The 13,537-nt window shown below is 40.0% G+C and overlaps 1 protein-coding gene across 2 annotated transcripts in view; it reads left to right on the forward strand.

The window, feature by feature from the left end:
• Nucleotides 1-13,537, forward strand: part of NAF1 (nuclear assembly factor 1 ribonucleoprotein) — a 1,472,570-nt gene that overhangs the window by 951,511 nt on the left and 507,522 nt on the right. For both annotated transcript variants that reach the window (XM_044062219.1, XM_044062220.1), the window contains exon 5: nt 11,229-11,311. In XM_044062219.1, coding sequence (XP_043918154.1) covers nt 11,229-11,311 — 83 coding nt within the window. The remainder of the gene's footprint in view (nt 1-11,228; nt 11,312-13,537) is intronic.

Below are 13,537 nucleotides of genomic sequence, written 5' to 3' on the forward strand. Positions count from 1 at the left end.
ATTGACACTTTTTACAAGTAGCCAAATAAATCACATTCCTCGATTTACAGTCTGCATATTCATTGAATTCATATCTGACCCCAGTGTCAGGATGTATAAAAACATTGGAATTCATTATATATCCACATTGATTGCAAGTGCGACAGGCATAAGTACCCTTCCTCTGTGAAGTAACCTTATTCATAGGTACCTTATCATAACAAAGCATCCGTTTGAGGGACTTAGTATTTTTGTAACTAAAGGCCGGTCTCTCACCAACTAAATCCTTAATACCATCATCCAACTGCAGGATGTTCCAATGTCTCTTAATAATGTCGACAATGGACGTGTTTTTATTAGTAAAAGGAATAACTACCCTTCTTCTATCTCCTTTCTTTTCAATAGGTCGCTTATAGGTATTTCCATTCTGCTTACTATATGGTAGTCCTGTCTGCTCACGTTCTATATCATCCTTTAGGAGAAAATCATTACTACGATAACCTCTATCCATAAAATCACGTTCTATAGCTACAACTGCTTCTGAAAAAACTTGATCGTCACTAGTTATATGTGAATAACGTTTTATCTGATTCCTGACAATATTCTTGTGTACATGTGGCGGGTGCATGCTACTTCTATGCAGGATAGTATTTCTCCTACATGGTTTCTTAAACACTTTTGTCTCAAAAACACCATCACATCTACTCAATGTGACATCTAGAAAGTCTATTTTATCCTGTGAAACTGTGCTAGTTAGTGTAAGAAAAGTGGTAGTTCCATTTATATAGGTAACAAAATCTTCTAAACTTTCTAGATCACCTCCCCAAAACAAGAAAACGTCATCAACAAAACGTTTATAGCATTTAATATACTTGGAGAAAATCAGATGTTCCAAAACATAGGCACTCTCCCAATAAGCTAACACTAGATTAGCATAAGAGTTGGCACACGAGGTGCCCATGGCTACACCTCTAATCTGAAGATAGTAATCACGATCAAAGGTAAATGCATTATAGTTAAGAACCATTTCTAATAGCTTCGTAATCCTTATAACCTGACTACTGTTTAACCCTTTACTAATTAAATATAACCTGAAATAATCTAAACCTACTTCATTGGGGATACAGGTAAAGAGAGACACTACATCCAGTGTTGCCATGTAATCTAACTCTCCTATAGTTTTATCTTCATTGAAGGGTGCTAAAGTTTCTAAACTGTTTTGTGTCACGTAACACAGATTCCGTAGAGTCTACTATAGGTCTCAATTTCTTCTCTAAATAAATCGATATAGTCTCTGTCAACCAGCCTCTATCCGACACTATTGGTCTGAGGGGAGGATCAACCATGGTCTTATGTATCTTAGGAAGACCTCTAATGGTTGGTATCACGGGTTTCTCAATTAAAAAATACTTATATAGATCATTGTCAATAATGCCACACATCAGCATGTCATACAGATCTGCATGCACCGTTTTAATTAATTTATCTAAATCTAACCTAGTCAGCTTCCTATAAGTAGTTTCATCTGAGAGCATCTCTAACATAGTGTTATTATAAAAGCTGGTATCCAGTAATACAGTAGCTCCCCCTTTATCAACTGGACTTACTACTATGTCTGTATTATTCTGTAAACCCTGTAACGCTAACTTTTCACTTCTGGAAACATTATAAAAATCTGGTTTAACTTTATTCCCTTCAAAAAGTTTCAAAAAATCATTACTACAAGCTTTTTCAAAACTATCAAGTAACGGATGTAGAGTAGGAGTATATACTGATGTTTTTTTAAACAACATAGTGTCAGCATTCATCATATCATTTTTACCAAATTGTAAACCAAGTGCAACATTTCTAGTAAAACATTTAATGTCCACTACTAGGTTACTTACATCAACTCCTTGTGAGGGAATAAAAGACAGACCTCTATTGAGTATTTTCCTCTCACTGTCTGACAATACATGTGTAGATAAATTAACAATCATGTCCTCACTACAGGTTTCAGGGCTTTCTTCTGAAACTCGAACTGCCCACCAGACATTTTCCTCTTCCTGGTTCCTTGTTGAGGAGTCCAATTCTGCCTTTGATCTGGACGAAAAGGGAGTGGAAAACGAAGTGATGTGGTGTCATTATCCCCAAGGAACGAACCACCACCTGCTACTGCTGTCGTCTTTTTTTTGTACTACTCGTTCCGATTGAACGACTGGATGTACATCACCTGTGGAAGAGGACTGCACATTTGAGCGTAGTTCCATGCTCAACACATCAGCAGGAAGAGAAGACGACAACGCGGAAGTGGTAGGAGCAGATAGATTCATACACGCAGCTGAAGGTGTTGAAGCACTAGCGCGTGTTACATCATAAAGGTGCCCTGGTGGATTCCCTCGGCCAGGAGAAAACGTTCCCCCTCGAGAAATCCAGACAGTCTCTCTCTAGCTTCTTTTTCTTCGCTAACAGGAACTTGTTGTCTAGCGCTTGCATAGTGGTCATAATGTCTGGCAAAACACTGAGGATTGAAGTCACTAAATAATAAACAATGACAGCCATTTGAGTTTCAGCCTTCATATCCTTCAGAAAATATGTAATAATGCAAACCCCTGTTATTTTAACAGTATTCTAAGTTTATAGGAGCAGTAGTTAACATCTTTCCCTATTTCTGGGTCTTTGCCCCTCCCCCCCTTATTTCTGGCTTTGTCCAGATTTCTTGCACTGAGATGTTGAAAGGTATGTATGGCATGGATAGAATACAAAAAAAGCAATTGACAGCATTCCACATTTATAGGTAAAGGAGTGCTTGCAGATGTTTTAAGATGCATCTTATGTTGATCAGTTACATTGCAGTGACCATAAAACAGTGACAAACAACTTTCCAGTTCAGGCATGATAAGGGACAAATTATTTCCCAGGGGTAAAAATTCCAAGGGGGGGTATTTCAGGGTGACTTTGTCACCGCTGTCACCGCTGCTGATGTTCTTCGTGTTTCACTGTTGCAGTCATCACATTTGGGTTATCTGCCTGCAGGTAGCCTCAGCCGGCCTAAATACCAGAGTCTTCAGATTTCTCTGTCAGATGCTGTCGCTTCTTCCATGACGTCAGGGGTATAAAACATGCAGCCGACGCCATTACATCAGTCTTACTTGCCGTGTGGTGCCCAAAGCAGAAGCGGTTCGCAAGTGCCGGTTGGCCATCTCCTGAAATTTTCGTTTTTGAGTTTGAGACCCGAAGTCTTCAAAAAAGATAAGTACCCCATTGGGATCTTTTTTCTTGCTCTAACCTATGTCATTAAAAGTTAACCATGGTCTTGCCTGTGGAAAGCAAGTACCTTATAGAGATTTTCATTCTTACTGCATCCACTGTTTAGGCCCGGAGCACGACATCCCTTACTGTCGGTTTTGTGCCTTGTTCAACACCCGTACTATTCGTCATCGGGCTATTTTTGCAGCCAATTACTTTTGTTCCTGATCTCCATAGTCCAAAATGGCTTCGTTAAGCCATCTGACTACCGATCTTCCGAAAAAATGTATGGATAAAGACAGAGACAGACCACATAGATCCAAAACTGCCGACGATGCTTCTGTTAAGCTAGTCGCCAGTCCGCTGGTACTCAGTGAGGTGCTTTCACAGCCCCTGATACCCGCTACTTCAGATTTGCAGGCCTCTACTGAGACCCATTCGGAGTATGTTATGCCGCGAGATGCTTCTTCGACTGTGGAACCTGCGGATGTCTCTAGCTTGGATGGGTCCAGAGCTGCTGTGCAGGCGCTGGCTTCTGAGGGTGTATTCAGGTCTACAGACATTCATATTAAACCAACGCCATCATTTCCATCCAGAAGTTCTGAATTCCTCAGGCCAAAAACTCGCACTACGCCTAGAAAACCAATGACCAAACCGCAGGCTCAGGCCCATATGACTCAAAAACAAATGCGTAGAATGGCTGAAGACCTTATTACCTTAATTAGCGGAAGCCAGCCTTCCCCTCTGAGACCTAGAACTGAACTGAATACACTCGAACATCTACATTTATGGTAAGTGTACACAATTGTACTTTTTGTCTTGCCCTTAACCTGTCGTGCTGTTTATATAACAGATTAGGTCATGCTTACAATTTAACTCCCAGAAAACAATTAAGTGTGAAGGCTTCATATCTGTGTTTTGCGGATGATTTAAAACTGTATACTTCATCAGGTGAAGAGCGGAAAGCACAACTGCAAGTCATGCTACTAGGAACCCAAAAGCCATATAATTAAATCAACAGAAAAGAAACCTATAAAACTCCAGAGCCTTCATAAAAACTTCATGGTGAAATCTACTAGATTCTAACCTGAAGAAAATGAAGACATGACAGAGTTTAAGCTTGCTGTTGCATCTGCCACTCCAACAAACTCAATTTTCTACATGAGTGAATAGAACATAAACCTTAGAGTGATTTATGGTCAGAAGAAACAAGGTCTGAAGAAATGACAACATCTGGAAAGAAGGCACCTTGATAAAGGTATTAAGTAGAGAAAGATCCAGAATTGGTCTCCACATACCCTCCTTCGAAGGAACCAGAAACATTCTGTAGTAAAATCCCTTCCCCACGTGGGTGGGTTTGATGAGCTGAATGGTGCCTTGAACCAAAAGGGATTACAGAACCTCTGGAAAATGAGGAAATTATCAAGGAGTGGGGGGACGGAATTTCCAAATGGTGAGATATCCCTGAAGGTTAAATAGCACTCGAAAGTCTGAGTACTGATGCCGAGGATATGACAGCTGCTGCTGTTTCATTCATGACTAAGAATTAGCCTCGAGTGGACATCTGTTTATCCAATAAGAGCTCCAAAGGTTTGGACATCCCTGTGGCAGATCTGGTCTCTTCCCCATGCCAATGTTATCAGTAAGATGTCCGTAGAAAAGGGAGACAACCCAGTACCATTTTCATTTTTCCTGCTGCCCAGAGCATTCACTGTTCTGTCATTTTGACTTCCAGAGCACTGCAATAAATACTGTTGTTGCTTGTTTCTGTTATGTTGCTTAATTTGCTTAATTTAACTGTATTTTACGGAATTGATTTTTGGGTTTTGCTGCTAGGATTTGTAGAACTTTTCCATAGCCGTTGATATAATTGGAAAAGATGACCAGCAGTTGTTCCTGTAGAGGAAACATTCCACTGAATGACTGACTAGCACCTTCAGTGCCTTCATTGCTTAGGATAGAGCCATCAGGTGTCCTCTTGTGAACACCATAACTGTCTTCAATGAGAAAACTTGCTTCATGGAACCTGTAGCCTCTGGGCATAGTTTGAATCAAAACGTTTTTGGCTTTACATTAGTTTCAAAGTATTCCATCAGCCACGTATGTTAATGACTTTAACTCCATGAGGGCCTAAAGACATGGATTCTAGTAAAGAACAACCCCCCCCCCACACACACACTTTGTTTTTTATATTTCCTCGCTACCTCTTCTGAGGCCAACAATGGGTAACAGTTTTACAGCAGAATTTCTACAGAGGCTTGGCTGCATCACACCTGAGCTGGATGTTGACTTCTCAGCATCTACAATGGACAAGCTTAAGGCATACTCCACCAAGGAATACACTCCTTCCTTTGATAGTCCTGTCATTATTTTGCCTAAAAGTCTCAGTATTCTGGCTAAGGAGATAGTGATTGGAAAGTTTTTTTACGAAGCCTGAGCTGAATGAGCTTCTGGCCTTTAGTCCAGGGGCATGATTCCTTTAGATCCATAGGTCGGGGGGGCTTTCTAAGCCTAGCCAAATTTTTCCAAAAGAATAATTATATCCTGTATCCAAACAGGACATTGAGGGCCAGGCATTTATACACTACCTCTGTCCATAAGGGACATGGGTGTCCGGCCCAGTGTAAATTTCCTATTCCCCATCCACTGGTCTAGGTTACACTTAAACTGGGTAAAAGGCCAACTCTGCTTCACATGGATGAGAAGCCTGTTCCATAGGAAGGGCAGTCTCTGGGCCTCTTATCTGTCTCTCCAGTATGTTCTATTTAAGTCACAGACAAAATGCAGGTCTCTAGATAACTCTTTGACTTGCGAATATGTTGGAGATTCAGACGTGTGAAGTTAGCATATGCCTTGTAAGCCATGCATAGATCACCCCTCAGCAATCTATAGGATACTGAGTGTAGAGAGAGAGAGGGCTTTAAGGTGCTTGGCATAGTGCAGGCTTATTATGCTTTGTATCCTTTTTGTAAGGAACCTCTGAGATCACTGTAGTTGCTGCATGTGCCTGGTCAGGTACATACTGGAGGAAGCATTGTACTCTAGTATTGGTCTGATAAGGGGGGACTAGTGGGATAATGTCCCCTCTGGACCTAGATGCCATGCCTTTACTTACAGATTGCACAATATAAAAGGATTTCCTCACCACTGTGTCCATGTGATGGTTGAAGATAAGGCTACTGTCTAAGTGCATACCAAGATCTTTGACCAGTGGGTTGACTCATGCTGCCTTTTATCAACATGATAGCTGGGGTGGTTGAGTTTCCAAAGGGTACAGTTATGCATTTCTTGGCATTGAGTTTTAAACCATGGCTTTGGCACCATTTAAAGCCACCATTTGTAGTCAGAAATAAACCTTCTTGAAGACTGCTAATGTCTGCAGGGGAATCGATGATAACCCCCGGCTTGCAATCATATGCAAAATTAATGTGCATAAACCTTCAGCATTTGCTTAAATTTCAGAGTCACTACCGAGAACTCAGCTAGTGACTAGCCTCTTGGTGGAGGTGTCTTCACCTATTTTGACCTCATGGGTCCTATCAGTGAGCCAGTTGACTATACAGTGGTTAGTAAAAGGGTTTATACCTAAATTAGTGAGCTTGTCTTTAATGTCTGAATGGGGGAGGCGGCTGTGTGCACAGTCTTACCTTCATCCAGTAATTTGGTGACCCCCTCAAAAAAGTGCACTAGATGTAATGGGCATGACTTTCTTTTAACAAAGTTGAACTATGATGGGTCCAGTGTTTGCAGGTTGCCTATGTCCTCATTTATCATGTCCATGATGATTGTTTTCACGACCTTACATGTGATGCTGGTAAGACTTATGTGGCTGTAGTTACCTGGATTAGTGGTTGGACCTCCTTTGTGCAGGAGAATGACTGTAGCCATCTTCTATTCCTTGGGCACAAAACCTGACTGAAGGCTCCAGCTGAAAAGTGATTCAAGTGGACCAGAGGGGTCATGTTTCATGCTGTATATTAAACATCCCAGCATGTTATTGAGGTCCATCGATGCAGTGCATTTGGCTTTGGAAAGTGCATTGATGACCTATTCCCTAGTAACGGTTGGAAGGATTGTGATGTGCAATATTTCTTTTGGACTGTCGGCAGAGGAGTGGGGGGGGGGGGGGGTTTGAGCTGAGCCTGTCAGCCAAAATGTTGACAGTAGCCTCCAGTTCAGTTTGGGTGATGCCATTTATAGTACGTTCTGTGCATTGTTGTGCATTTCCCCTGAGGTTATGGACATAGCTGTAGAGAGCTTTGTGGTTGTCCTTTGCCTGAGAAGCTATTTTTCTTCAAATTTAGCCTTTAAATTATTAATTAACCCTTTTAGCTGCCCTTTTAGATTAGTCAGGGTTATTTTTAGTATGTATGGGTTTGCTACTCGTACACTTGGCCAAGATTATTTTCTTTTGTTGTATAATCAGTTGATATTGTGATTCTACCGGGTTGGCTAGACTTTTGAGTTTGTCTTATTTTTAATATGAGTGGACACAACTCACTCTATTCAGCTATCAGTATGACTGTGTACAGGGATTTTGTAAATGGCTCAGCGTATGCTATGGTGTTTACTGGGTTTGGGGGTGCTTGTAATTTAGCCAACATGTTGCTTAGTAGAGAGAGGTTAGTCTCGGAGTAGTTCCCAAAGGTTTTTGGTTTTACTGGATCCCTAGATTAAATTTTTGTTGAAAGTAATACTGCTTTATGGCCCAATTTGACAAGGGAAGACATTACATTGGATGAAGAACATTGGCCCCCCATGTTTGAGTACAAGGTCAAGGATGCTTGTCCCCTGGTGGGAGAATGGACCAACTGTTCCAGGATGTTGGTATTAACAAAGGTTAGTAATCCCTGAACGTGTGCATTAGAAGTGGTGTAGGATTCCCAATTCATAGAGGGGTAGTTGAGGTCCAACATGAATATTGTATTGGGTTGAATGGTGAGAGACTCTAGTACATTCATATGCATAGTATGGGTTTCCTGGGACATGGAGGCTGTCCTGTAGGTTACATGGATATGGTATAACACCCTGTTTATGGTGAGTTGCACATGTATGAGTTCCAGTGGTTCCAATACTTGAAATAGTCTGGATTTGAGGTTAGCATAGATATAGACAGAGACTCCTTCACCTTTAGTTCCCTCCTGTGCAATAGTTGGTCTAAAGGTGTGAAAGGCATTATAACCTTGCATTGTTGGGGGGTAATCTCTGTGACTTTAAACCGTGTCTGTGTCACTACAAAGAGGTCTACACTCCAGAGAGAGGAGGACTTGCAGGGAGTGGAGTTTCTTGTTAAGACTTGTAGGATTGACAGTATCACCTTCAGATATTCCTTCATAGGTTCAGTTAAGTCAGTAGATTTATCAGTTTCGCATTGCCTGTAGAAGGTACTGTAGATTGGAAAAGGTCTTTGCTAATGTCGAAAGCCTAGAAGGGGGTAAGTGCAGACCATCCCTGACTAAGCGATGTGGTCTGTCAACCATGTCCTACCAGGCCATCAAATATTGTAACCCTCTGGACTGACACCAGGACCTAAACCAATTGTTAAAATCAGTCATTTCTGTTGGTAATGTGATATTCTTGGAGAAGCTTGTATGTTGCTTAGTGCTAAGTACTTGCTCTAACACCAGTCATTTTTCATTACAAGCTGTTCGTCCGTGAACCATTAATAATGCGACAGAGGATGCACATTTTTGCACTCACCAAGAGCACCTTCCACTTCTTGTACAGCTTATCTTGTCATGCTGAAAAGAAAACCTTCCCCAGAGTCATCTGATGTGGTTGTTGAGCCTTTTTCTTCTGTGGAATGTGATGGTCAGTTTCTTCTGGTTGCCTCTCTGAAGGTGCCTCCTTCAGAGAGACAAGTAGTTTAATGCAAGAGCATTTTAAATTAGATGCATAAGAAAGGCAGACACCAGAGAATTGCAGGCATTGAAACACTCAAGCCTGTGTCCTTTCTTTCAGTCTTTCATGTATTCAAGAACACCTTTAGTATTGGCTGACTAGACTCACAGCTATTGTTTTTTGGGAAGTCAGGTAAGTTTTAGTGCATTGAGGAAAAATTTGGGCACTACTGTAAAGACCCTGCACTAAATTTAGTGGTCACCGCAAAGGTTTCAAGAAACCCCATATTAATAAGTCTCCCACGTCATTGTAAAAGTAAGATTCTAAACAGGTTTAGGCAGAAGGCATTACATTCTTCACCTTGGGATAAGGCTTATAAATTGCCAGAAGTGTGTTTCTGTATCAATATGGCATCCCTGCTGCATGGGCAACATTTGCAGGTGTATCACTGTAGCATGAAGAGCCACCATGCCTGTGCTGCAGGTGCGGTGCCGTGCTTTGTCAGGAGGAGACAGCTGTAGCAGAGCTCATAAGGCAGCAAGGGTGTGGAGGAATTACACAATATATGCAGAGTAGCCCACTCCCTAACAGGCTCACACCTCCACCAGGGAATGAATGGACAAAGGGCTCTCATTCTAGTGGAAGAGGAAATGGGTTAATTGGGTGTAGGAAAAGAAGCCATTTGACCAATCCTGCAGGCTGTAAGAAAAATCTGTCCTCAGATTTAGCTTTGGTGCAAAACTATTAATTTACCTGTCTTCATCCATTATCTCTAGGCAGGGTCCTTTATCTTTTGTGAGTAAACAGGCAAGTGAGGTATTATGTTGAAGAATAACCCAAATAATTCAGGCAAAAATACTTTGTTTTTGTTAAGCTAGAAAAGCAAGGTAGACCAGCCTCTAGGAAAACCTTCTCTAAATTTCAGGCAAACTGTTATGTGCTATAACCACTTTGGAAAACCTAGCATGATAGGTGGCAGTTGCCAAGACTTTCATTTGCATCCGTTATAGGTATTATAAAATAGATGCATGATCCAGAAGTAGTTTAGCGGTTGTGTTTAAGCAACTATCTACTGCTTTAGCACTCTTCCCAAGCACTAATACTGCAGCAGTGATTTTAGGATGAACTTAGTACAGTTGTGTGAACCTACTTATTGTAACAGTAAATGTTCAAATAAGAAGAGTCTTAGGCTGACCCCAGTGTTTCCCCAGGATCTTGCTTTTCCTTTTTGCCTTCAGGTCTTTAAACAGTGATTTTTGGAGTAGGGCCACCCTCCAAATGTTACTTTTTGGTCTCTTCCCTTTAGGGAATGGCCCTTGTTCTGATTAGGTCAACTTCTCCTTGCCAAGGAGGTGAACAGTTGTTGGTGGCTTACGTCTTCATCCATTAAGAAGTGAATATTGTTTAGGTTAGTCTTCGTTTTGTACCACGTTTCTTACTGATGTATTTATATTATGTACAGAAGACCATTGCCACAGTTGGAATGTCCAAAAAGCTCTGAACGTCTGGTCATATAACTGGTCGTCCTGCTGTAGCTAATTCTCAGTCGTCATGAATGATACTGCAGGCAGTGATCCTTGTATTCAAATGCCTGATTTTATGGTGAATATGGTCACAAAACTGTTCTGTGCTCATTTAAGCATAGACTCGGAAATCAAACAAGTACTGCAGCTACATAAAGATGCCACTAGATATTTGTAGTTGAATGAGGAATGCTATTTCTCTGCTTTTCTCACTAATTCTCTAAATGTTATTCGCTGCTTGCAAAATAATTCTTTTCTAACTGACTCTAGCCAAAGCCTGTTTAAACTCCAAAAAGATCAAAAAACTTGAAACAAAGTGCAGTACAAGAAAAAAACAAACAGAAGTAATCGAACCTTAAATGAGTAACTCTAAATCCAAAATCCAGTGCAGACAAAGATCAGCCATAGTTGGGTAGAACACAGTCCGATAAGTACTACAGCTTAATAAAGATGCCATATAGTGAGAGACATTCCATTTTTACAAATTTTTCCTAATTGTGTTTTTGATATTTTTCACAGGCCTTGCCACTTAAGTCTCTTATATGTAATACATTGCTGCAGTCAGTGAATACTTTCATTTACAGCAATGTACTCTTCCTATATCATTTTTTAAATAAATTCTGAAACTAATTCTGATTTCTTTCTATTTTGTTTCAGTAATCGTTGAGTCTGTCGAAAACACCCCAGCATTAAATGAAGACAGTATCATTTTTAGAGAAGATCGCCATGCTGTTGGAAAGGTATATGAAGCCCAGAGCTCATTGTAGATAGGTGGTACTGTATTTCATATGTTTAATATGTTGTGACATATTGGATTCTAATCCTGCTTTTGCAAAAAAAAATCATTTGTGTTATATTTTAATTGTCTTGTCACATTGGTGTTGTGTAATATATTATAGAAGATGGATTGCATTTTGCCACTTTTTTATTTTACACATCTGTGTCCACTACTTCCTCACTGCTTTATTTTTATCAGTTATTTTACTGGTTTGATCTTGAACCATAACTCCTTCCTCCACCCATATTCTTATACATACTTCAAGTTAATGCTTTTACAGCTGTGTTGCATACATTAGTGTAAATGCTGCTATAGTTTGATCTATGTCATATCATTGTATTTCTGATATCTGTTGCACTTAATTGATTTATAATTCTTTGAGTCCCTTTGAAAAAGGGGCCTGTTATGCTGAAGGTTTCTGTAATTAGTTGCTTTTCCTGTTTTAATTGAAATGTAACAGTGCAGGTAAAGATGTTTAATGTGAACATCAAATTAACATGAAAGTGTATCCAGAGACTTTCATGTATTACAGGTGAATATAATACCCATTCAGGTAGTAAGAGATTTCAAAGCATAATCACACAGTGATTGAATAGTAGCATTATTGTGCCTTGTTGAGATATCTGGAGATTTTATTTATGTGATAGCAAGGAAACTAATATTTAATAACTTCACAAGCTTCACATTTAAATCCAGTAAAGCTGGTGAGATGAAAAATGAACAAGTGCCGGGCTTCCAGCAGGAGACAGGTAGCATTCATCAGACTTGGCTGCAACCCATCCACTTTTCTTTTCTTTTCCAATTATATTTTTCATTGTTTGTCAGTTTAATTATTTTAAGAGGTCTGGCATGACATTGTCAGCCAACAGCACAAACCAAATCCCAAACCAGGAGTGTACTGTCTAGATGTGATCTAATTGGTCCCTTCTGTAGCTCACGTGGAACCCACCTCACTGGCAGTCTATTTGAGGTGCAGCTGTACTGGTCCTGGGTTTCCTTACAGTTAGCCCTGGAGTCCACTGAATTAGTGACTTGGGGATTAGGTAGTTTTGAAGAGTCTTTTAAGTGATGGTCTTTCTTTATTGCACGGATGTTGTGAATGTTTGGTGGGTGTGCCAGTGACCACTAAACAACATATCACGAAGATAAAAATTTATCAAATTGTATGCCAGTTTCCCCTCATTCTTGTAAATCCTAACTGTAAAAGCAGTTAAAGGAGAGTCGCACCCACAAGTGAAAAAACATGTTTATTTCATCATGTCCAGCCTGTGCTGATCAAACAGACTGATGCAAACAACCAAACTATCGAACATTGGTCAATTAGTTAACATGGGTATTACATGGCTAGACTTGTAAAGGCGATAGGGCCATTAGCCAAGTAACCTCCTATGAGCTTATGAGAATACTGTTTTGTGTTTATCTGTGTTTATCTTTTAAGTGTTCATTGACAAGCAAGTAAAGGTAATTAAACCTGACCGACTAAAAGAAAGTAGAGCATATGTGAAAACACGTGTAAATTCAGTGCATTGACAGGAGATTAGGGGCTATGATGTAATATTTTAAAGCCAAACACTGCATTGTGGTCTACCTAGAGATAGACTAAAAAATCAAGATACGGGACCCCATGTGAGTGGTGTTAAAATGTAGGACACATCAAGACATGATGAAATAAACATGTTTTTTTCAGTCTGTGGGTACAACCCCCTCGCTTATTAGCTTTCGTAATATGGACTGACTTGTCCCATGAAATGCTGGATAAGATTGTAATGCATTTTATAATTGGTGTTCTATAAATGTGGATGGATATCCTATTCCACAAACGTTTCATAGCATTTCAAAATGGGAGTAAGTAGAGGATTTAACGTGCAACGCCAGTGTAATTTAGTCCCAAATCTTTATTTAAAGTAGACACATCCCCAAACAAAATTTTAAAATGCAGTTTCCTAACATGTAACTTTAATTCAGTTAAAAAAAGATGTCATATTTAATCTGCTTGTTCACTGGAAAGAAAATCCTTTCTGAAACAAGGTTTTATGTATGCCTGTAACAACCAAACCATTGTTACTAAAAACTGTCAAATCATTCAAAATGTGATTTCACAGTACCACTTATAATGTTGTTTTCACTAAGCAAAGCAAAATAAAAAATAATCTTCATTGACGTTGAGTATCCCTAGAAAGTTACCACT

Source organism: Protopterus annectens, chromosome 2.part1, assembly GCF_019279795.1.
Source record: "Protopterus annectens isolate FY-2018-M chromosome 2.part1, PAN1.0, whole genome shotgun sequence".
In the NCBI taxonomy this organism is placed as follows: domain Eukaryota; kingdom Metazoa; phylum Chordata; order Ceratodontiformes; family Protopteridae; genus Protopterus; species Protopterus annectens.